The sequence below is a fragment of the Saimiri boliviensis genome, chromosome 20, assembly GCF_048565385.1.
Source record: "Saimiri boliviensis isolate mSaiBol1 chromosome 20, mSaiBol1.pri, whole genome shotgun sequence".
Classification (NCBI taxonomy): Eukaryota; Metazoa; Chordata; class Mammalia; order Primates; family Cebidae; genus Saimiri; species Saimiri boliviensis.
The window spans coordinates 15,153,608-15,178,625 of NC_133468.1; the positions used below are offsets into that span (position 1 = coordinate 15,153,608).

At 42.5% G+C, this 25,018-nt stretch overlaps 1 protein-coding gene across 15 annotated transcripts in view; it reads right to left on the reverse strand.

Moving 5' to 3' along the window:
* Nucleotides 1-25,018, reverse strand: part of TENM2 (teneurin transmembrane protein 2) — a 3,817,113-nt gene that overhangs the window by 158,577 nt on the left and 3,633,518 nt on the right. For all 15 annotated transcript variants that reach the window (XM_074390353.1, XM_074390351.1, XM_074390352.1 and 12 more), the window contains 2 exons: nucleotides 11,528-11,723; nucleotides 4,301-4,402 (listed from right to left, as the gene is read on the reverse strand). In XM_074390353.1, coding sequence (XP_074246454.1) covers nucleotides 4,301-4,402; nucleotides 11,528-11,723 — 298 coding nt within the window. The remainder of the gene's footprint in view (nucleotides 1-4,300; nucleotides 4,403-11,527; nucleotides 11,724-25,018) is intronic.

Consider the following 25,018-nt stretch of genomic DNA (forward strand, 5'->3'; position numbering starts at 1 on the left):
GTATGTATTAAGTACTTTGCACAGTGTCTGGTGCATGTTTAGTATTTAAAAGCTATTAGTTATTTAAAAGCAACTGGAAGTACAGGTGTAACATTTCCAAAATAAATTTGGTGCTAATCGTTAGATTTTTGCACTTGAACCTGGTACAGTTAAACCTGTGTGCTTGTGTTTACTTGTTTCTCATTTCATCCCATAGGTGTGGTCAGGGAGTTTTCTTATTTTAGGAGCCAACAGGTATGAGCTGAGGTGTTCAAGGCTGGAGTCTCTCCAGATACCAGGCTTATACGTGCTCAAGTCCACTTTTGGGATTCTTGAGGTGAAGTAAGTGTGTAAGAAGCTGACTTGGCTTGGATGCGAGTCAAAGTGAAAATATTACTCTCTAGATAGAGTTAATGGGGGAACTAACTTTCTTATAGTTTTCTCTTTTTCAGTTTCTGGTTTTGACATTGTTATAAATTTATCTATGTAACCATAATGAATTGACTTAAAGAAATATGTTGTTATTGATAATACTTACATCCCATGAAACTGGAAGCAATAATAAAAGTGGTGCATGAAAGATCAAAGATTGGGAAAGGAGGTTTTAGAATGAGGGGAAATTTAGCTTTGTTAACCATGAAGTAGCTTAAACTGTGGCCATTTAAAAAATACTAAGGAAGGAACATCTATAGGGCAAAAAGGTAGAATCTTACTCCTAACGCTCTTCAACCAACTTTGCCCAGAATAAATGGAGAAATAGGGGAAATGCAATTTTATTCTTTAAACCCTCCATTTTGTCCACTGTGTGCATCAACAGCTAAATTAAAATATACAAGTTCAAAGCCCGATTTCAGGAGCAGTGCCTGAGTATGGAGAAGTAGCTACTCTTAACATCCACTCAATATTCATTTCACAAGGATCAATTATATACCATGGCTAATGCACACTCGCAGTGTGCGCCCAACCACAGTGCAGGTGGTGAATGCAAAACACACACCAAGAGTCCTTTTAAGCAGCTAAATGGACACCCCATTACAGATCCATAATATAGAATGGCTGCTCATCTGCAAATGGATTTAGAGTGAAGGGTTCTTAAATGACCGGGGTACTTAGGTTTAAAAGGCCAGTAACTGGATGTGCAGTCAGAGCACACATGGTTTTTAGGATTAATAATACATCGATGTGTGTCAGTGTTAATATACATTTACAGCTCACAGGCCGTGCGGCTGAGTGTTCAGCCCATTTGCAGCCACATAGAAAAGGACGACTCTGTTCCTTCTTCTCATTAATGCCTTCACTCCCAGGAAAATGAGATTATGCAAGGAAAGCCATTCAAATGGCACTGAGGTTTTCCTTTGTTGAAAGCCTCCGCTAGGAAAAGTGCTCGGCCTCGTGATGCATGTACTGCTCTCTGTTCTCCTCGCTCCATCAGGGGCCCTCAGAGCCGGAGGGAGGCGCTAGGAGGAGGTCCAGTCTCCACTGACCACTTTGCCGATGTGCCCCCCTGCCACTGACAGAGTGTGCGAGGCCTGGCACAGCCCAGAGAGATGCTGGGTGGCTTCTTGCCTTTTGTTGTTGTTGTTGTTTTTTTTTACTACTTTAAGTCCTAGGATACACATACAGAATGTACAGGTTTGTTACTTAGGTATACATGTGCCATAATGGTTTGCTGCATCCATCAATCCGTCATCTACATGAAGTATGTCTCCTAATGCTTTCCCTCTTTTAGCCGCCAACTCCTCGACAGGCCCCAGTGTGTAATGTTCCCTGCCCTGTGTCCATGTGTTCTCATTGTTTGACACCCACTTACTAGTGAGACCACGTGGTTTTCATGTTTGGTTTTCTGATCCTGTGTTATTTTGCTGAGAATGATAGTTTCCAGCTTCATCTATGTCTCTGTAAAGGACATGAAGTCATCCTTTTTTATGGCTGCATAGTATTCCATAGCATAATATGTGCCACATTTTCTTTCTCCAGTCTATCACTGATGGGCATTTGGGTTGGTTCCAAGTCTTTGCTATTGTGAATAATACTGCAATAAACATACATGCATGTGTCTTTATAGTAGAATCATTTATAATCCTTTGGGTATATACCCAGTAATGGGATTACTGGGTCAAATGATATTTCTCGTTCTAGATCCTTGAGGAATCACCACACTGTCTTCCACAATGGTTGAACTATTTTACACTCCCACCAACAGTGTAAAACCATTCCTATATCTCCACAGCCTGTCCTTGTTTCCTGACTTTTTAATGATCACCATTCTGACTGGCACGAAATGGTATCTCATTGTGGTTTGCATGATGACATGATTGTATATTTAGAAAACCCCATCATCTCAGCGCAAAATCTCATTAAGCTGATAAGAAACTTCAGCAAAGTCTCAGCATACAAAATCAACATGCAAAAATCACAGGCATTCCTATACACCAATAACAGACAAACAGAGAGCCACATCATGAGTGAACTCCCATTCACAATTGCTACAAAGAGAATAAAATGCCTAGGAATACAACTTACAAGGGATGTGAAGGACCTCTTCAAGGAGAAATACAAACCTTGCCTTCTTTTTAAGTTTATTGAAGCTTTCACCATACTGTGTGACAGAAGAGATGCCTGTAAGTGGTGTCATCTGGGAATTAAGTCTCATGCATGTGCCATCAGACCCAGAACTTTAAGTACAGAAAGCTCCTTCACTTACCAGCATTTGTAAGGATGGAACCTTCACATCTTTGAAATAGTAAGACTATCTGAAATAGTGTTTTCCTGAGCAATTGTGGTGAGGGTGGGAAATGAGGGGCACTAATATTTACAGAGCAGCTTTATTGATTGTCTCGCAGAAAGTCAAGGCAGGAAGGTACTTTAATGAAGCACATATAAAAATAATGGGAAGATTAGTTAAACATATAAATAAGTGAAATAATATGCACAATTAAAAAAGAAAGTCAAGCCCTTTGAGGTCTTATTGTGCCCTGCTAAGAGCTTTGTGTGTGTTATCTTAAACTAGCCTCACAATAAACCTAGAAAGTAACTTCACACTTTTCCAGATGAGGAAACCAAGGTTCAGAAATGTTAAATCACTCACTTAATGTCAGATACCCACTGGCAGAGCTGGGATTGAAACCCAGGATCGCCTGACTCTGTAGCAAGTGCACTTAAACACCCCTTCTCTATTTTTCAGACAGGGATATAGCCTATTAAAGAGTAGGCAGAAAATCAGTGGAATGGGTCATAACTGGTATTTAAAAAAAAATGAAGTTGGGCACAGTGGCTCACGCCTGTAATCCCAGCACTTTGGGAGGCTTAGATGGGTGGATCACTTAAGGTCAGGAGTTCGAGACCAGCCTGGCCAACATGGTGAAACCCTGTTTCTACTAAAAATACAAAAATTATCTGGGCGTGGTGGTGTACACCTGTAATTCCAGCTACTTGGAAGGCCAAGGCAGGAGAATTGCTTGAACCCAGAATGGGGAGGTTGCGGTGAGCCAAGACTGTGCCACTGTATGCCAGCATGGGCAATGGAGTGAGACTTCATCTCAAAAAAATAAAATAAAATAAAAACCAAAATCGAATAGAAAAGAAACACGGAGTAAAATATTCTGTGAAAGTTTTGTTTCAATTTCTTATTTGCATTTAGACATACACTTGTGTGTCTGTGCCTGTGTGCCTGTGTGTAAACGTGTGAGATACTCTGCTCTTCACTATACTTGCCTCTGACAGAGCCACTTGAAGGTCACACTGAAGGTCTCTTGCAAGCAAGGTGTGCAGCCCCTAAATTGTCTGTTCTTGTGAGAGGCATTTTCTTTCTTATATTACCTTTCTCCCAAGAATCTCAGGGCTCCAGCTATTCTGTGCACAGCAGTGTAGATAAATTAATAATACAATTTAAAACCGATTCTACCAAGATAAATAGCGCTTCCTAGATTAAGAGTGTAGCTGGCCAGAATGAATGAAATTTACTAACCCTGAGATGCTTAATCTTCCATTACATAGAAGTTAATGATTATAAGAAAGGAGTGATGGTAATTCACTTCTGCTTTTACAGGAAATCCAACCATCTCATTTTTAGCAAATCTTTCTTCTCAGCACACCTCAGTGCCGAGGATAACCGCCCTGCTCCTGTAGGTACGTCGGCCAATGGTCATAAATCAAAGCCTATTCTTTGCCAAAGGCTTATGCCTTCTGGCATGCATGGGCTTGCAAGATGTCTCAGGGGAATTTGTTGGGAGGGCTACTTGGGTGCCCCTTCTGTTACCCACTCAGAGAAGGCTAGGGAGGGTTTGTTTTCCAACCATAGCAGGGAAGTAGTGGCACATACCTTTAGCACAGTCCGCTCCTAGAAATCCTGGGAAACAGTGGCACACCCCCGACACACATTCACCATTCCCGTGGCAGTTACGTGGACAGTCCTGCACTGAATCTGAAAAAGAGAGACATGTAGCGATTACCTTTTCCTCTGCCTACTGGTGCAGTAATTTAACCATCAGTAACTTGCCATTTTTAAAGACCAGTGGCAGTAACCTTAGATGCCTATAAGAGGGGACTGGTCAGGAAAATAAGTGAGCAAAGGAAGAGAGCAGGGAGTGGTGGGGACCAGGACAACTAGAACAGTGCTCTCCAGGTGATGACTCCAGGCAGGAGTGCAGGGCTAGTAGTGCTGTAACTTTCGCTTTTTAAGAATAAACTACCAATCTCACTTATCGTAGTGGTTCATGGCTATAATCCCAGCAGGTGGATATTTGAGGTCAAGAGTCTGAGACCAGCCTGGCTAACATGGTAAAACCCTGTCTCTGCTGAAAAAAAAAGAAAAAAGCCTGGGCATGCTGGTGCACACCTATAATCCCAGTTACTTGGGAGGCTGAGGCAGGAAAATAGTGTGAACCCAGGAGGCAGAGGTTGCAATGAGCTGAGATTCTGCCACTGCACTCCAGTCTGGGCAACAGAGTGAGACTCGGTTTCAAAAGCAAACAAACAGACAAAACAAAACAATAGAAAGAAGAAACTATCAACCTTGATTTAAAAACTGTGATCACTCCCATGTTTTAATGTTGACAAGTTTTTAAACACTGTACCCAAATCCCGCTCCCAACCTTCATCTTCTCACCCATTTAAGATTTGGTCTGATGTATGGGGTGTCAGTTTTTAGCCTTAGGTATAGGGAGTGATTCTTCAAATTAGGAGCAGTTATTCCTAACCTCAGATTTGTAGAGGAAAAATATTCCTTGCTTTAAGAAATTCTAATAAAAGAAAAACCCAAAAGCATAAGACTGCTTAAATTCGGCATGATTTTTGGAGTTTTTTAAGTAGGAGGTTTTGGGTTATACAAATGTCCTTTTATGCTTGGCTTTCGAGGATGTTATTTTTCATGAAAATGAATTAGTTCACATTTGGCTCTATCCTGCATTACCGTCTTATCTTGTGATTTACCTTTCTATGTATACTCTCAAGCAATAACATCAAAGGAATGATTTTGAAACTTTTTAATGTTGATTTGGGTCTGCACATAAATAGTCATATTCTTTAAAAATTATGACCATCATCCTAATTTTTGTCTTAAAACAAAACACATTTAGACTTTCAGGTTCCAAATTACTAAGATGATGAAAAGGAAAATATAAGCCACTACTCCCAAAACGTGATGTTATATCACCCTTGGAAATTTGGGGACTTTGACCTGGTGATGAGGTATGAAAGGCTGTGAAGTCTAATTGTTCCTAATGGAATTACCTGAGAGTGATAAAGGACGTCTTGCCTTTAAACCTGATTTCCCATTTACTCTCATTCTGGATTGTGAATCACACAATTTTGTCTTCTGCAGTGTTTCCCTTCTCAGCCTTCTTCTTCCAGAACCATATTGTAGTTGGTTTCTGGCACTCTGATGAGAACTCAATGAGTGTATTTGCTTTTTCAAAGTGAGACAAAAAATGATAGCCCCCATCAAGCCAGTTTCCTTAATGTGTTACAATTAACATTTCAGACCTCAAACTCCTTGAGGTAGGCTGTGTAAATGTCGGCTGAGAAGCATCCAGGTGGCTACCAATTTGTTTCATTTATTCATCACTCATTCAAAAAGCATTAGGTGCTTTTGTGGATCAGCAAATCAGCGATTTCAAAGGATGCTGGGAGACCATTCTCCCTCAGCCTCTTATGGTTCTGAATGTCTTGAGAGCACAGGCATTGACTGTCTTAGTTCTGAACTATCTTTTCAAGGCTGTCTGCATTGGGAACAGCCTTGGAGGACAGCGATGGTGTCTCTCTCCTGAGTAAAGGGCAGGTTTACTTATTAACGTGTATGGTAAAGACACTGTCTCCCTCTGGAACAAAGAACAAGCATGCTTACTGCCCATTCTAAGAGAATCAAGTTCAGTAAGCTCTGGGTATTTCTCCTGCAATGCAACCCATGACATGTGCTGGTATCACCTGGCCTGAGGGAGGCCCTGGGGTATTACTCTGAGGAAACTGGGGCTTGGGGAACCAGAACGTGTGCTGATACCCTGGATATTGCATTGCTCTGAGTAATAAGGTCCCTTGTCTCTGACCCATGAGTCTCATGTCTTCTAATGGCATCCATGAAACTGTGCAAACATGTTAGCTTGCAATTAGGTAAGATCTCAACCTGTCATATTCTTACATATGATTCAGTCTACTAACTGAGCACTTATGATATGCAAAGCACTATACAACAAGGCATTGGAGATACCATGGTGAATACTCCCTGCTCTCATAAAACTTTGCACTATCATAGAGAATACAAGCCAAAACAACTAGCAAATCAAATGAGTAACAATTACAATAAGTGCTTTGAAGAGAATAAGATACCGGGATGAAGTAACGCGAGGAAGCAACTCAGAGGAAATGTTCAGGGAGGGCCTCTCTACTCTATGCAGGTGACTCTGAAGGATGAGCTGAAACCAGCATGCAAAGAGCTGAGGGAAGGGTATTCCAGGTGGGAGGAATAGCTTATGTAAAGGCTCTGGGGTGGGAAAGAGAGGAACTGAATCCAATGTGGAGGCAGGGTAGCAAACAAGGCAGAGTGTCCCAATAGTTGAGTTTGGAGCCATCCTGGCAAGGAGATGAATCTTCCAGGGACCTGTAGGCCAGTAGTCCCCAACCTTTTTGCCACCAGGGACTGCATGGAAGACAATTCTTCTACAGATTGGGGCTTGGGGATGGTTTCGGGTGATTCAACCACATTACATTTATTATGCACTTTGTTTCCATTATGATTGCATTGTAATATAAATTGAAATAACTATACAACTCACCATAATGTGGAATTAGTGGGAGCTCTGAGCTTTTTTTCCTGCAACTAGATAGTTCTATCTAGGGGTGATGGGAGATAGTGACAGGTCATCAGGCATTAGATTCTCATAAGGAGCATGCAACCTAGATCCCTTATATGCGCAGTTCACAGTAGGGTTTGTGCTCCTATGAGAATCTAATGCTGCTGCAGACCTGACAGGGGCTGAAGCAGCTGTAAATACAGATGAAGCTTCACCTGCTTGCCCACTGCTCACCTCCTGTTCTGCGGCCCAGTTCCTAATGGGTCACAGACCCTACTGTGGTCTGTGCATGTGAGAGACCTGGGTTGCATGCTCCTTATGAGAATCTAATGCCTGATGATCTATCACTGTCTCCCACGACCCCTAGATGGAACCGTCTAATTGCAGGAAAACCAACTCAGGCTCCCACTGATTGGACATTATGGTGAATACTGATCTGTGGCCCTGGGGTTGAGGACCCCTGCTGTAGGCTATGTGGATGACGTGGAGCCTATTCTGGAGCTTCCGGGTACAAATGAAACATTTAAACAGAGGAACATCATTTTCCAGCTTGCATTTTTTGAAACCATTCCTACAGTGAGGTAGTGATTGCTTCTCACTGAGCATGTGGTTCTGGGGATGGTTTGGTGGAAATTGACATTCCTGAGGTCAAGGCTCCCTGTCCTCAAAACTGACATCTTTGGCAATCAAGCAGTAAAGGCCCAGAGGATCTCTTTGCCACCACAGTCCCATGGAAGAGGCCCGAGATCTTTGCACCGTCTCTTTGCTTGGCTGGAGGACTTCACTGAGGTATATATCCTTGTCTCAGATCCTGGGTGCCTTCCTCACCTTCCTCAATCTGGGCTTTGTACCACTTCCTCTTTGCTCCTGCAATTCTTACAACAGTCTTTTTACATATCTATTGTCTCTCGTCAAGCTCTCAATCTGAACTGTTCACCGAGGTATTATCAATGCTTGGTATACAATAGGTCCTTGGTAAATAGTTGTTGAAATGTGCTTGTGTGTGTGTGTGTGTGTGTGTGTGTGTGTGTGTGTGTGTATGCGCGTGCATATGTGGGAGGGTAGGAGAATCCAAAATAAACAAAAATTGTAATAACGAGTATTTTTCATTTAAGTTTCCCAACATCTCATATTTAAATCATATTTCGATAGTTTCTGAGATAAAAACAATGATGTGGCAAAGCTAAAATATAAAGGAGCTCGCATTTCAATCTCCTTCCTCCAACACTTGGTTAAATATTATTTTTAAGATGTTATCAGTTTTCCTTCCTATCAACTTGGTTTACATTTTCTTGAGGAAGAAATGGCCTCCAGAGGTGAGATCAAGCCTGGGAAATGGGATTTTACCCAAGTGGAGGCTAGCGTCATGCTTCCAGAAAGCCTTTCAGTTGTCCCGAGATGAAACTCATTTCTGAAAGCAGGCTGCTTCTCTCCAAAACACATCAAAAGACTGCCCCGAATCAAAGGTATATTTAGTGTGATCACTGGTTGACACCTGTCTGATATTTTCCTTCTGTTTCACATCATGGGGGTTTACAGCGCTCCTGGCTGCTCTGGACGGAGAACGTCCTGATGATAGGTATGTGCGGGAGAAACTCTGAACCAAATAAAACACTGTTCTTTTCCCTGCATTTCAGGCCGATTACTATCATTGCTCCATCAAAATGTCTGCCCAACTATTAGGCTGATTACCTTTGACTTTCTCTTTGAGCTACAGTCCAGACAGGAGAAATCCTCTTGGGAGAATTGCTATTCCCAGCTCCAACAGTCCAGGGTAGGGTGATGGCCTGGGGGAAGGAGATTTTACTACCACAAGGCCTGTGTCCATTTGGATAAAGGAAGAGGAGGACAGAAGCCATTGTGAAATAATCTGAACCCCAGAAATGTGCTAAGTTTAGAGGGAAAGGGATTTAGGTGGCTAGAATCCAAAGAAATCCAGTGGTTAAGAGCACAGGCTCTGGAAAGCATGAATCCTGATTTCACCTTTTCTTGGCTGTGTGTGACCGTGGGCAAATTTTCTAACTAGTTTAGGAAGCTAAGCTCAGTCTTGGCTTCCTCAGCTGGAAATGCAGAGAATCGTGATGGTGCTACGTCTTATGGCTACTCCATGGGTTGAGGAAGCAAGGGACACGAAGGCCTAATACCAAGGCTGGCACACCATCGGCGCTCTATAAATGCGTAGCTGTTCTTTTTGTTATGAATAACTTCTCTGAGTCCTTGTAGACCCCAGCTGAGCCAGCTGCTGTGTGGGGTGTGTGCTGTCACATACGTGTCAAGCCTCTTGAGTTGAAACACACAGTGACACAAAGGAAGTCATTTCTCATCATGTTCTTAAACTGAAGATTTAAAAAAATCTCAACATCTCAAGCTGGTTCCAAATTTGTTTCTAGTTTTTTCCTTTTATGAGCTAGTCTCTACCCTCTTACTTTTCTTCCCCATTGGTACCTAACCTAATTCTGGGTATTTTCCCCTCTGTGGAACGCTTCTCCACTGACTTGCATTATACAAAGTTTAAGACATTACTTTAGAGTAGGGGTTAGCAAACGTTGTCTGTGAAGGGGCAGAGAGTAACGATTTAGCCTTTGTGGGCCATGTGGTCTCTGCAGCAATGACTCAACTCTGCCGTGACAGTGGGAAAGCTGCCATGGACAATATGTAAACAGATGAATGGGGTGTGCGCCAATAAAACTTTATTCATAAAAACAAAGCAGTGGGCCCGATTTGGCCCATGAGCTACAGGGAAGCCAACTCCTGCTTTGGAGCATTTGGCCAGCCTTAATAGGGTCAATTTTTGCTTAGCAGAGGGAATAAGGATTGACTTCAACCCCATGGTCAATACCAAAACTCTGTGATTTTACACCATTCTGAAGTAGTGGCCACTGATGAAGAACTGCCACCTGAACTTGAAGTTGGATTACACAGCTCTTTGAAGAGTCACGGAGACCCTCAGGAAAATCCATGGGCCAGTAGAAAAGTTCTTAAAATGCAGTCAATAGAAAACATCTATACTAGATGTATTCCTAAAGAAAAAACTAATCGGATGTCATTTAGTGACCATAACTCATGCCACATATGTTTTATTTGTCATGCTACTCACATCAACCTTTACTTCCTGGATGTGGTCATTACCCATGATGACAATGAGCCTCAGAGACATAAATGAATTGCCCAGTTAAGATGTGGAGAAGAAAATCTTGGATTTAATGCTGGAGCTACCAGGTCTTTCTTCAAGAAGCCACCCTGTGTGGGCTTCCCCAGTGAAACTTGAGATCTACACATGGTGTTATACAAAGGCAGTGGACAAGACCCAGAAGCCCAGGCCATTTCCGTTGTTTCCACTGCCCGGGTCTTCAAGGAATTCAGCTTTCTGAATCTCAATATATTCTTCTGTGAAATGGGTCTAATAATCTTCCCTGATTCACAGAGGTTCTACCCAGGATCAATTATTATTGTCAGGAGGAAGATAAAAAAAAAACCAACAACGTAAGTTTAATGAAAATATCTGCAGCTTCTTTGCTGGTTAATATACTTAGGGTTTGTTGTAGACAAACTTCATGAAATCTTCATCAAGCGAATGACCCTTTTAAAGCTTTGTATTGCATGTGTAAGGACATTTTGGATGTAACTTAGCTGGATTTCCCGTGACAGCTAATAGAAAGCAGGGCTACCCTATGCCAAAATAAGTACTTAGTTAAAACACTTTGAGATTTACCTACGTAAGAATAAAAATATAATTTTTTAAATGTCTATTTAATTTATCTGATTTAAAGTTTTTTAAAAACCAGTTTTTATTAATATTTTGAGGCTCCCTTCATTTTTAAGAAAAATTCTGAGCTGATGTGAATCACCAGTTGTTTCTCTACTATATGCTTAGAGATTTAATTCATATATTTATTTTATTTAATCCCCACAATGGCCCTATGAGGTGGGTGTTCATGTTAGTTCCATTTTACTATGAGGAAACTGAGGCTTATCAAAGTCAAGTGATTTGCTTAGGTTGTGTGGTCAGGACTCAACCCAGGCAGTCTGACCCAAACTCTTAACCTCAATTTCCTCCTTGGTGGCTCTCTTGTGGTTTAAGCAGCATTTCCATTTAATCAGAGCTAGTTTCGGATGGGTAGCACTGAGAGACCTAAACAAAGGATCCTGGTTGGTTGTCATCTGTAGGAGAAACTACCTCAAAAGATGTGTCTTCTGCAGAGAAGCCCAGAACATTTCCATCTTCCCTTCATGGCGTACCATCTCAGAGGCCCCACACCTACCTAGGACAACAGTACTGAAGGAAACCATCTCTTTGTCTTTTCCGTCATTGTAGAAGGCCAGATGCCACAGGCCCACGTCCAGGTACTGCACAAACACGGCTTCGTTCTGAACCAAGGTTTGAATGCTCCGGCGCTCCCTGGGAGACTCAACCACACTCCACTTCTCCTTCCCGTCCAGACGTTCCATGAAGTCATACTGGGAAGACGAGAGAGCACCATGTATGAGACAAGGTTCAGATGCGGTCCCATACCTGGCACGTTCCCCTCCCACCCATTTGTTAATTGGTTACCTTTGTGTTTTGCTAATTTGTTACCCATTTGTTACCTTTTTTGTAGCACATTTTGCTATGAACTTATCCATCCAGGAAAACAAAAGCCACCAAAGGTATAACAAGAGTAACAGTCATTTATTATGCTTTATAATTATTGCTACTATTAACAGTTTTATTCCTCTAGGACACAATCTCTTATCTGCTGTCCTGAAATCCAAAAAAGCTTTAACTCAAAGTTATTTTTTTCTTTTTGTTTGTATGTATGCATCGTGTGTGTGTGTGTGTGTGTGTGTGTGTGTGTGTGTGTGTGTGTCTGTGGTGGGGAGAGTGGTACACACTGTTGCTCCCATCCTCACTGGGGTGTCATATAATACAGAGTATATGCAAAGCATAACTTTTCCATAATCTTCCAGATTCTGAATTCTCAAATGTAATTGGTTCCCTGAGAATTTCAGATAAAGAATTATGAACCCATGTTACCAGCTACCATTTTATTGATCATTTACTAGGAGAAATGGCATAGCAGAGAGGCTATGATGAAGGCCATGGAGGCTGAGAGAATCCTGAATGAGGTGCTTACTGGCATCACTTGTCTGTGCCTCGGTTTCCCCACTGGCAAAACTGAAAATCAGAGTAACTATGTTATGGGGTTGTTGTGAGGATTAAGATAATATTTAAAATGTTGCCTGTCACCCAGGAAACACAAAATACAAGTTAGCCATCATGATCATTATCATCATTTATTCAATTCTTGAAGAAATACTGATTTGGTATCTATCTTGGTACTATTTACATCCATATTTTACAGATAAGAAAGCTGAGGCTCAGAGAAGTCAAGCAGGTTTTCCAAAGTCACACAGCTCTGAAGTAGCCAAGCAAGAATTTAGACATACATTGGCTTGGTGTTTATGTTCATGCCCTAATAGTGCCTGGCCTTGGATAAACCACCAATTAAAGTTTAACTTTGCTTCACTGGAAACCAAGTTCAAAATTGGAAGTGATTAATGACCGAGCAGTCAGCTAAGACTACCGAGATAAGGGGATGGGAAGGTCGAATGCGACCCAAGAGAGGCCTGTTCTAAATAATAGGTGAAATCCTGTATCAGGCAAGTGGGAGCCATTGAAGACTCTTGAGCAGTGACTGAATGTGATGAAAGGGATGTTTTGAAGAATTAGTTTGTAGGAAGGATATGAGATATTCTAAAGGGAGAAAACAGTGAAAGCAAGAGGGCCAATTAGGACGTGACTGCAGAAACCCAGGCGTGAGGTGAAAAGGATTTGATTAGGACAGGGAAGGAGAGGAGGGGGCAACTTCGGAGGAACGTTTCTAAGGAAGAGGTGACAGGGGTTGACTGTGGGCTGGACAGACAGGATGAAGGAGAAAGGAAAGAGGACATTAATGTTTCTTACTTGTTGACAAGCAAATCAATAAATCCCCAGTAGAAATGGACTAATCTTGTGAACTCTTGCAAAATCACTGTGTAGAAAAGTCACTTGCATGCTGACTTCCAGAGAACATTCAAAGTGCAGGTTTTAGCCGATGAAAACCACCACTGTGGGATTAAGCAATCTCTCCACTTTCCCTTATATAAAGAGGTTTTTATGGGTTACAGACATCAACTGTAACCCTTTTTACACACTTCATAGAATGAAACTCCAGGAATCTCCTAATGTGCCTTCCCTGTCATCAGAATCCCCAGTTTTTCCACCTGAAATGTGATCACTGAAAACAAAAGACTCTATAATCTTGAACACAAAGGCTTTGCTATCAGACAAACCTGGGTTTGAATTCTGACTCTGCGACTTACTATTCTTTGATGTTGGGCACATCTACTTTTACCTTCTTCTTGGTTTTCATACCAGGGAATAATCACAGCTAACATTCAGGGAGGTTATAAGGATGACCTGAGATAATGCTTAGGGCAGGGCCTGGAAGACAATCACCATTTTATTAAGTACCTAGTGACTATGAGTCACCTACTTGCAAGTCATAATGATCATGGATGAACAGTGCGTGGTTCTAGTTTCACGTGTCAGGAGCTGGTAATGGCCGCTGCTTAGAAGGTGACATTTTCTCCACTTCTCAGGGAATGAGTGTGTTTAGCTTCTCTCCACCCCAAATCCCATTGGTCACAGCTGTCTTTGTGGGATAAAATAAATGATTTAAAGTGATATGACAAACCGATGCTGCTTTTGGAGACCTTTCTAACCAAAGCATTTGTTCCTTAGCAACCTCGAAAATGTCCAACTGCAGAGACCCATGTCTACAAATTGCTGTCAGCCAGAGGAATGGCTGTAACTTCCTTGGTGCCAAGGTGAGAAGGATCGACTTCATTTCGGGTCCAAGTAATCACCCCCATGAGGAAGAGTGTGGGGAAGGTGATGACTTGTGTGCGGCCATTGCTCGTTACTAATCTGGGCATCTGTCATCTCTTGCTGAGCCACCCGAGCAGTCAAGGGACACGGAAATGGCTTAGGACTAGTGGCAGTGCTCACTGTCCAGCCCAGCAAATTACTCTAAGAAGAGGCATTTTTCAGAGGAAAGGGAAGACATCTGTTTTGGCTGGCTCCTCAGAGTCCCCCCACAGAAGCACAGAGGGCAGTTTTCATTTAAGGAAGAATCGGCTAGCCAGGGGCTCCTGGAGAAGATATTGATGATGATATGATATGGTGTCTAATGTGTCTCAATGCTGAAGCCCTTTACTGGGCTTTATTATCTTCAAAGCCCTTATTACCCACTAAAATGATATAATGTGTTTTTATGTGTGTTGTCTATCTACTCAGAAGAACATAAACTCCAGGAAGACAGGGAGTTTCATCTGCAGGGTAGAGTGGTGAAGAGTGAGGGCTCCAGAACTGCTGCCCAGGTTAGGATCCTGGCTCTGCCACTTACTTGCTGTGACACTGGCATAAGTAATTTAAATTCTCCATGCCTCAGTCTCGCTATCTTCAAAATGGGGGAATAACAGTATTTCTATCTAAACGGTGCTATGAGGATTGAATGAGTCAGCATATGTAAATTGCTTAGAATAGTATGTGTTTCGTATATGGTAAACACCCCTTAAAAATTCCAGCTATCACTATTGTAATTTACTGCTGTATCACTTGGAGCACAGTCTAGTCAATAAATACTTGTTAAATATCAAGTGAATAGAAGATTGAATTTGTAAATGAATTCCATTGAAAGAAATCTAAACAGGAATGTATTGAAGGTTTAGTCTCTAACAATGATCGTTTCACTCTCTTGCCTTCTAACATGCTTCCTTGGATGGAAAAGGAAGGGGAGAAGTTCCAGTTAGCAAGGCTGAAATCGTGAACCGCCCAGTGCAGAACATTCATATGATGGGGCGCTGTGGTCCAATGCATTTGCAAATTCGTATAGAACATCAGGATTTGGTTACCTTTATAAGGCTTCTAAGATTCACCTTCCCAGTTCTCAATGGGATGACATGCTATGCATGCTTTCTTCCTTTGCACTCTCATTGTTTCTTCTCTAATCTTTCCTCCCATTCTCTTGCCCTTGACACTGTTCCTTAGTGGTCTCTGTGGTCGAAACTGCTGGACATCGCCTGTATCAGGATCCCGCTCCTTTCCAGCCCCCTTGTAGCATGCTGGCCCATGGAACGCATGCCATGGAAGCTGCTCCACTTCCAGACCCTGCCTTCAGATGCCCTATGCAGCCTCTCCCATGGTTCCCCTCCCTTCCCATCTTGGAGCCACCAGATAGGAGTGGCCTGGATCCTGGAATTAGCACTTGAAGGACAGCCTGAAATTATGACAGGAGCAAGCAGTAAACGTGTGTTTAATTAAGCCACTGAACTGTTGAGGCTTATTCAACAGTGACTTTGGCATAGCCTTCACGGCTGACCTTACCTCTTCCTTTACAGACCACTCCACTCCTCAAGTTCATTTTTTTTTTTTTTTTTTTTTTTTTGAGATAGAGTCTCTCACCCTGTCACCCAGGTTGGAGTACAGTGCCGCCACCCAGAGCGTGATGGCACAATAGCCCAAAGGAAACCCCACCTCTCCCCACCCAGTTCTCTCCTTTCCCCTGGCCGCTGAAAAATCACCCATGTTGGCGTGCAGTGTGAGGGCTGTGCCTTCGAGTCATCAGTCATACCCCAAAGTGGCATGAAAATGCAACTTTTACGAGAGCTCGAGAGGCAAAGAAATAAACTACAGCAAATATTTGACTGATCCAATTATAAATCTCCCCACTTCTTGGCAGAGACCGAGGAGGAATGGTAATTAAGATAACTTAGTGGGCTTCCGAAGGAGCAGGAGGAGGGCAGCAGAGCCTCGACCGTGGAGCGGGGGCTGTAACTTTCCCAGAAGGGAAGGCGGCCACAAGCAGGGAGCGGGCAGCCCAGAGATGCTTCTAGAAACCACACTGATACACATCTCCCAGAGAGGGCAAGGTTAAAGACAGACTCATCGCCCTTCGAGAGGATGTTATTACTGGGTCCAGGATCCCCCCAAAGGTGGGGGGATGACTTCATTGCTATTTGGAATGTTTTCTCGCTGAGGGTTGACGTGAAGGAGAAAAGCAATAAATACTGACATTTCCCGGGGAAGCCTGCCACTCCCCTCGATGAACTGGCAGCACCGCCGGCCTCCTGACGATGTCTGATGTTGATCGTACCTCAGATGGCAGGGCACGCTCAGCAGTTGGTGGGACCGCAGGGGAACGGCACGTGCGAGCTAGGGCTGCTTGAAGCCACATGACCACAGGGTCTCTAGTCGTATCCGGCGACGGCGGGAACAACTGAGCTGCGGTGGGTTGCTTGCTCACGGGGGCCTGTTCATCTCTTTCTGCCTCCAGCCAGGCCTGTGGCAAAGTGCGCTCGGCTGATTCCTCATTAAAGCTCAGCACAATTTCTTTGCTCTCCTTCAAAGGGGCTGAGTGCTCCGGGAAGGGGGAGGAATGACAGCCATGCTCCAGTGGGGGCTGGCTTCCCTGAGTGTGGCCTTGCCTGTCTTTTTCAGGACTCCCTGCTCAGTTCCTACTTACAGTATCTGAGTCACTGAACTAAATGCAATCGGCCCAGCTGCAGGCACCACTGCTTGGGCCACTATGAGAATGAGCCCCTGAGCTTCCGGACAGGAAACAGCATCTGCATTTCCAGACTGCAGCAACTCGTCACGCCAGACTCCACAGGCAAGAATCAAACAGATGGAAGCTAGAGAGGAACCAAACAGGGTTCCCTAAAATCAGCAGCTGGGGAGAATTCATCTACAAGGGCGGAATTCTTGATTCTTTCATTACATGTCCTCTTGCAGCAGCGGCAAAAGTAATCATCAAAAATAAAAGCCTATTTTTGCCTGGCACTTGCTACATGCCAGGCATAATAGCAAATGCTGATGCGTGTTATCTCCTTTCATCCTTCCCAAAACCGTAATCTCATCTCAGGAGAGAACCGCGGTTTCTAGAGAAGTTAAGGAATAGATCCAGTGCCATTGAGGTTGGTTGGTGGCCAAGCAAGGATTTGAAGTTGAATTGGCATGAATCTTAACAATTACGCGGGACAGATCCATGTTTTCCAAGAATTTAGTTGTAGCTGCCAGCAGAGCTGGTGGCTGGCCTGGTTTGTAAGTTCCCTTATGATGTCACTGAGTGGATAAGAAGGAGGAAGTTAGCAGTGCTAGGGTCAGACCTTGGCAGACCAGGCTGGCCTGAGGACAGGGAGACATTACTCTGGGGCAGACAAAAAAGGGGACCTGGAAAGGTCTGGATGGCTTTGCTGGGTGTTGAGCGTAAGTGCTGGGCTGTAAGTGACTTTGGGAGCCGGCCCCCTCAGGGCCTTTGCACCAGTCAATCCCTCTGCTGGCCTATTCTTTCTCCTGGTATTCTCCCGGCTACCTGCTTCTTGTTCATCCCGCCTTTGCCTAAATATCACGACCTCAGAATGGGCTTCCCTGACCACCTACTGTGAAATACCTGTATCAAAATGCAAATCAAAAACCACAGTGAGATACCATCTCACACAAGTCAGAACGGCGACCCTTAAAAAGTCAAAAAGCAACATGCTGGTGTGGCTGTGAAGAAAAGCAAACACTTCTACACTGTTGATGGGAATGTGGATTAATTCCGCCACTATGGAAAACAGTTTGGAAATTTCTCAAGTAACTTAAAATGAAATTACCATTCAATGCAGTCATCCTATTACTGGGTATATATCCAAAAGAAAACAAATCCTTCTACCAGAAAGACACATGCACTCATAGTTCATTGCAGCACTATTCACCATAGCAAAGGCAGAATCAACCTAGGTGCCCACCAACGGTGAACTGGATAAAGAAAATGTGGTACATGTATGCCACAGAATACTATACAGCCCTAAAAAATGAAATCATATTTTTTTCAGCAACATGGATGTAGCTGGAGGCCATTTTTATAAGCAAACAAACATAGGAACAGAAAACCAAATGCCACATGTTCTCACTTATAAGTGGGACCTAAGCATTGGGTACTCATGGACATAAAGATGGCAACAAAGGACACTGGGGACCCCTAGAGAGGGCAGAGAGAGAAGGGGCAAAGGTTGAATAACTGTTGAGATTTTCACTATTGGGTAAGCATTGGATGCTATGATCACTACTTGAGTGATGGGAGCATTTGTATCCCAAACCTTAGCATCGCACGACATACCCAGGTAACAAACTTGCTCGTGTACCACTGACTGTAAAATGAAAGTTGAAACTATTTTTTTTTTAAACCTCTATTACTTCTTGTTTCCATCCTCAGCAAAAACTCATCATTCTTTGAAGAAAACTTGCTACTAACTTACTAATTTATAATTTATCTTCCTCCTTTTGGAATATGAACTTTCTCCAACACTTAAGAGCGAGAGACTTGTCTGTTTCATTCAACACAGTATCCCCCATGCCTAGATGGGTGCCTGGCACATGTGGATAGCCACAGCTGTGAGTGATGGAGACGCTGCAGGAAATAGAATAGCTGCTGCTCTTCTGGAGCTGACATCTAGAACAACTGTAGATTTTCCCTTTGCTTGATGGGCGGGGAGGCGGGCAGTGGATGGTTTCAGAGGCTGAAAAGATGAGACCAGAGCCTTTTTTTTTTTCATCATAATAAGAAAGCATCTTGTCTGGTGTGTTTACTGAGCCTGATTCCTATGAGGGCCCTCTGGGGTTGGCAGGGGCTCTGGTGATTTGCTGGTTGAAGATAAGCAGATTATGGATTCTGCCAAATTTCCTCCCTCCATACATCAAGCCTAAAATGCTGGTTTTCAAGTTCCAAAGGAGTATATTCTGAATGTCTCTGATATGGAAGGGGGGTGATGTAGGGGAAATGAAAAATGAATAGAAAAGAATAAACTGTCACAATGGAAGGATAAGGGAGTATGATCACTACGAATATGTGGCACATTCCAGCAGCCTTTCTTCTCAGAACTGTTTCAGAATGGAATTCCCAACAGAACCAATAATGAGGCCGGGCCAAACAAAGGCAGGGACAATGCATTTCCTGAGAGGTGAGTGAATTCCCCGGAAATTCTGGGAGAGGCATTGGTGCTGGGGTCTACTAATCACACGAGGGCAGGCCCAGCTCCGCCTTGTCCACGGCTGCACCTTGACATGTGGCATTCAGGTGCTCAGTAAAGTTGGCTGAATGCAACGTGGTGGCCTGCCTCTGGCAGAACGCTGCATCCGCCTGAACACAGGGTCTCCTTCAGGGAATGTTAACGCTTCTCACGTGAAATTTCTGAGATTAGGGGAAACAGTTGGAAACCATAAGTCTTGATCTCTTATTTTCAACAAGATTTTCCCAAGATACATGAGTGTATATTTCGAGTTAGAAGGGTAACCCAGAGCTTTAGGGCGTTTGGCCACGTTTTCCTTTTATTTAACGTGTGTTCCTAGCTGTGGTTGTGTACACAGCTGCAAATATGCAACAACTCGATGAGGGGTAAAGCCAATAAACCTCCAGAGGGGCTGTCCCCCTAGGTCCCTCTTGCTCGTCGAAGCCAGTTCCAAAAGGAAAAGCTATGTGCCTACTAGTGAAGAATGACTAAAGCAGAGTTTCTAAAAAGAAGTCAATTGTTACATGAAGCTTCAATACAGCCCACACAACAAGGGGTATCTTTCTGCTTAGAAAGGCCCTCTCTTTTCTTCCTCTTTACTCTGCTTAACTTACCCTCAAATATTCACCTTGGGTAGCCTCTCCTCCAGGAGGCTGCCCTAAAATCCCTCACAGGTTAAAAGTGGTGGCCAACTTTTATTTTCCGAAGTCTGCTATATCCAACCCCCTAGTAATAACAATAGCTGATATTTGTGGACCATGTTATGTGAAGGACAGGAACAGATCCTGAAAATGACATATGGTAGTGGCTCCAAGAAACATATAAGAGCATAGTGCTAGCAGGGTGCATGTTATTCCACCTCTCCCATCCCGTGAAAAGCTGTGCTTGGCCTGCACACAGCTAGATGCAGTGTGCACTGTGCCCCGGAGAGGCACCCCAAATCTCTGCCACCTCTCATATTTATAGAAGAATGGGGAGGAGACAAGAATCACTTGACTGAGTAGGGAGACTCTGAGCTTTGCAGTCTATACTAGAGTCTGGACGACTAGCTGAACCGCAGTTTGCATATCAGTATTGGTATCAGCCAGTGTCCTTGCTGTTCTCCCTGGAGAGCTGCCTTGTTGCTAGGCTACCTGAGAGAGAGAGCTAGAAGGGTTGTAGACCAGTTAGACTGATTGACTGATTTCAGTGGGGTGCTTACTATTTGCTAGGCATTATCTCATTTATTCTTAAAACAGCCGGATGAGGTATAGTCCTCATTTTCTGGATGTTGAAACTAGATCTAGAGAGACTCAGCCAGAAACACTTCATAGCAGAGATAAGATTCAAACCCAGACCAGGATGACTGTAGAGTGTCAGCTCTTATCCTCCACCCTGTACGGCATCTCACGACCCTCCCTACTTGATGTTGCCATCATTTGTTAACTTGTCAGGTCCCCATCTCCTTAAAGGCAGGGCCAATGCTTTTAATCGCTGTGTACCCAGTACAGGCATTCAGTGAGTGTTTGTTGAGTGCATGAATGGATTGATTTTATATTTCATCTTCTCACAAGGTCATGCCCTCATCATGCTGCCTTTTGATCCAACCCAAGAGAAGGATAGAAGGTATTGCTCTGAAGACCAAGTGAGCCATAATGTTGACCTCACAGAGCCTTGGGGTCAAGGTCAGTGAAATTGACGAGCATTTCAAGACTACTCCAAGGCACACAAAGGCTGCACCATGGGGTCAGAAGAATGACTGTTTTACTTCTCAGTGCCTTGCTGACGTGATTTCTTATTTACTGCATATTCCCATCTAATTGTCTTCAGCCAATGGTTTATCAAAAATGTCACATTTGGCTCCTTGCCCTGCCAAGATCAATAGGAAGGCCCAATGTGGGCTGGCTGTGAAAATACATCAAACATATCACCAAGAAGAGGGAGCGAACTGGGGATGTGTCCAGTCACAAAATGACTTCCCAAGCACTAATGAGGAACAGAAGCACCAGCATGGTGCAGCTTCTCTCAAAACAGGAGCTGCACCCGTCACTAGGCTGCAGTGTAACTCCTTGCAAGTCTCCAGCTCTCTGAGTTCCGCACTCTCATCCCCAAGATGGGAATAATAAAAGTCCCCACCCGTGAGGGACACCGTGAGTTCAGCTCAGCTCGTGGTAAGCACTCAATTAATGTGAACTGCTCTCATGGTTATTATTGTTGTTATAACACCTTGATGTATTATAAATCCTTTGAGCTGGCAATTCCACTCCAAGAATTCATCACAAGGAAATTATTAAAAAATATCAGAACATAGACCTGAAAGAATGTTCACTGTAGGATGATTTATCATATTGAAAAAGGGGGATTGCTTGAACAAAATTTCATTTAAGACAATGGAGTATTTTGAAGCATTTAAAATGAGTTTATGGAAAAATATTCAGACTTGGAAAGATGTTCTCTATCTATTATTAAGCAAAAACTTGGGGTAAAAATAGTGTGTGTGGTATGATCCTGTGTTTATAAAAATGATCACTATATGTGAACAGAAAACTGTCTAGAAAATATACCCAAAAATGTTAATGTTTTCTGTTTTTCCTATCATCACCATGTCTTACTTTATAATGAGAAAAACACAAATAAAACTTAGCTTCAAAAAAATAGAAATCGTTTTGTTTGGGGGTTTGTGTCAAGAATGCTTTGAAATCATAATGATAATAGCTTACACCATTTCTATGTGCCAGCATGAATCTAAGTGCTTTATAAAGATTACTTTATTTACATCCCACAATACTGCTCTGAGCACATATTATCATCTCCAGTTTATAGATAAGGTAACTGAGGCACAGAGAGGCTGAATGACTTGCCCAAGCCCACACAGCTTGGAAGTATTAGAGGTTGGAGTTCAAAGTCAGCTAGTTTGGACTGGTCTACACTCCTTCTGCGCAGGCTCTCCTGCTGTTCCTGTCTGGAACAGCAGCATAAGTGTTCCAAAGTGTTTTCTTTTTTTTTTTTTTCTTTTTTTTGAGACAGGATCTTACTCTTTTGCCCAGGCTGGAGTACAGTGGCACAATCAGGGCTCACTGTAGCCTTGACCTCCCAGGCTCAAGCAATCCTCCCATCTCAGCCACTCAAGTAGCTGGGACTACAGGCAAATACAACCATACCTGGATAATTATTATTATTATTTTTTTTGGTAGAGATGAAGTGTCACTTTGTTGTCCAGGCTGATCTTGAATTCCTGGGCTTGAGTGATCCTTCTGCCTTGACTTCCCAAAGTGCCAGGATTACAGGAATGATACACCACAGCTGGCCTAAACTTCATTTTCTAAATGTGTATTTATGTGTTTTAAAAATTAAAATTCCACCCCACACTGACTTGATTTATATGGTAGGATCTAGTTATCTGAGGATCACTGGAATTTCTAAGAGGCCACTTAAATGAATACACTTAACAAATGGAAAAATATTTAATTAGAATTTTATCTTGGCAAAGGAAACCTGTCAAAAAGTTTATTTTACCTCATATTTAGGGAAATTCAGGTTATATTTGCAACTATGCTCTAGTTGAGAGAATGAACATTGAATTTTCATACATACACAAAAACTACGTTTCGTTCTATCTCAGCTCCATCGATTGCAAAACACGTGCTGTTTTCAGAAATGTCAAAAGAGGAGCATTATATGCATCTTAGAATCGATGAAACACACAGAATGGTATGGCATCACTTAGTTTTACAGGTGCAACAGAATAAAAAAGAACAATTCTGTAAGTATATGGGTTATCTTCGTCAAATTTCCCAGGATCTCTCTTTACGTTTTTATAACCACCCTCTTTGAAGTGCCGATCTTATCACCTTCTTTGTTAATTTTCTCTGCCTCCATGTTTAACCATGCTACATCAGCCAGATTCATATTTACCAAGACTTTCCTCGGACATATTCAAGAAGATTCCCACCACCATTTTCCCTGACTTGATAAAATTTCTGTTTTTGGCAGCAGGTGTAATTTTGCTCCGTAAACAATTGTGTTTACATTGTACTGTAGATGCTCCTAGAAATGAATGAGCACCAGAGAGAAGGAAGAGGAAGGCGTCTGGCTGCCAGATCCACACACCAGCTTTGAGCCCCTAACCTCTGTCTCAGTTCTTCCATCTGTAAAACGGAGTGCCACTAATGCTACCCACCTCATAGAGTGTTGTGAAGATAAAACAAGATAATGCACATAGAACAATCAGTCCCTGGTACATTGTAGCCCTTAGAGAGTGCTGGCTATTATTCTGAGTGGGTTTAGTCACTCATGTTAAATGAAGAGTGATCTCCGTGTGCAGGACATTTTTATAAGAGATCAGATGAATGATTAATGAATATTGTCATTTCAGAACAACTTTAGCTTCCCTACAAAGCATCCTTACTGAGAGGGGCTTCATTGAACATTTTAGAAGCCATTAATTTTTGTGAAGATCTTGGAATAAAGCTTTTCCTAGTATCTCTAAGCCTACATTGAACTTCTGTAACTGTCGTTTATCAGGAAGCTTAAAGATCTGTACTAGGCTTTCTTTGAATCCAGGCCGATGTGTGTCTGCTCAGATAAAGTCGTACAAGCAATTGCAGTGATGGAGGCTGTTCAACCAAATGCCAGGCAGAGCAGAGGCACGTGTTTGATTCAGGATATAAAACCAGGAGTGGATTCCAAATGAATGTGTAACATGTCCCATAATGGGGATTTTTTTTTCTTTTTTAAATAAGAAGAGTTTCAAAGCTTGGGTGCAACTCCCCTATTTTTATATCTAAGGAAAGGGAAATGAGTAGTTCTTCGATATTTTAAGTGATTTAACCTTGCAACAATGATTACCTTTCTCTCCTTTTTCAAGCCTCTGGATCAATTTAATTGAAGAGTATCTACAGTCTGTAAGGGAAATGATTAAAGGAAATACTGTTGCTATTCACAAATACTTGTATAGATTCATGACAGTTTTTCTCAAAATTGCAAAAAAACACAAAGTATATAAATAATGGAATTTTGAGAGAGTGATTGCAATTACAGCCATCATCTATATCTCCTCAATGTTTGTTTTACTCAAAACAGACTCAACCTTGTTACAGATTCACTCTTATTAAACACACACACACACAGAGCGAGCAAGCAAGAGAGAGAGAGAGAGAGAGAGAGATTACAGAAATTAAGAGAAGTATAAAAGATACTTATATTAAAACTGCTCAAATGAATAAATGTTATGACTTTGTGGAATTACATCCAGTCTATGTGTGTGTGTGTGTGTGTGTGTGTGTGTGTGTGTGTGTTGGAGATGGGGGGTGGGGGATTTGTCTTACCTTTAATATAATTTTATGGATAAAAGTAAGTACTCCCAGTCCTATTCTTGACTATTCCTAGAGGTGACCACTCTCACGGGTTAGTCTCTCTTTCTCTGGATATATATCTATACATGTGATTTATTAATACATATACATATACAGAGATTAACAGTATAATATCTAATGTGGATTTAAACTGTAAACTCTATGCTAATAAAACTGTCACTTTCATCTTTTTGTATATGGGGTTCTATGTAAGGTTTCACTTGAAGATAAAGGTCCTTTCCTTAGAAAATTTGCAAACTCCTGAATTACAGCACTTCCAAGATTCTCCTCAGTCTAAATCTGGTGTTTGGTGCTGCCCCTCTGAACGCATTCCTGTTTTCCCTGTTG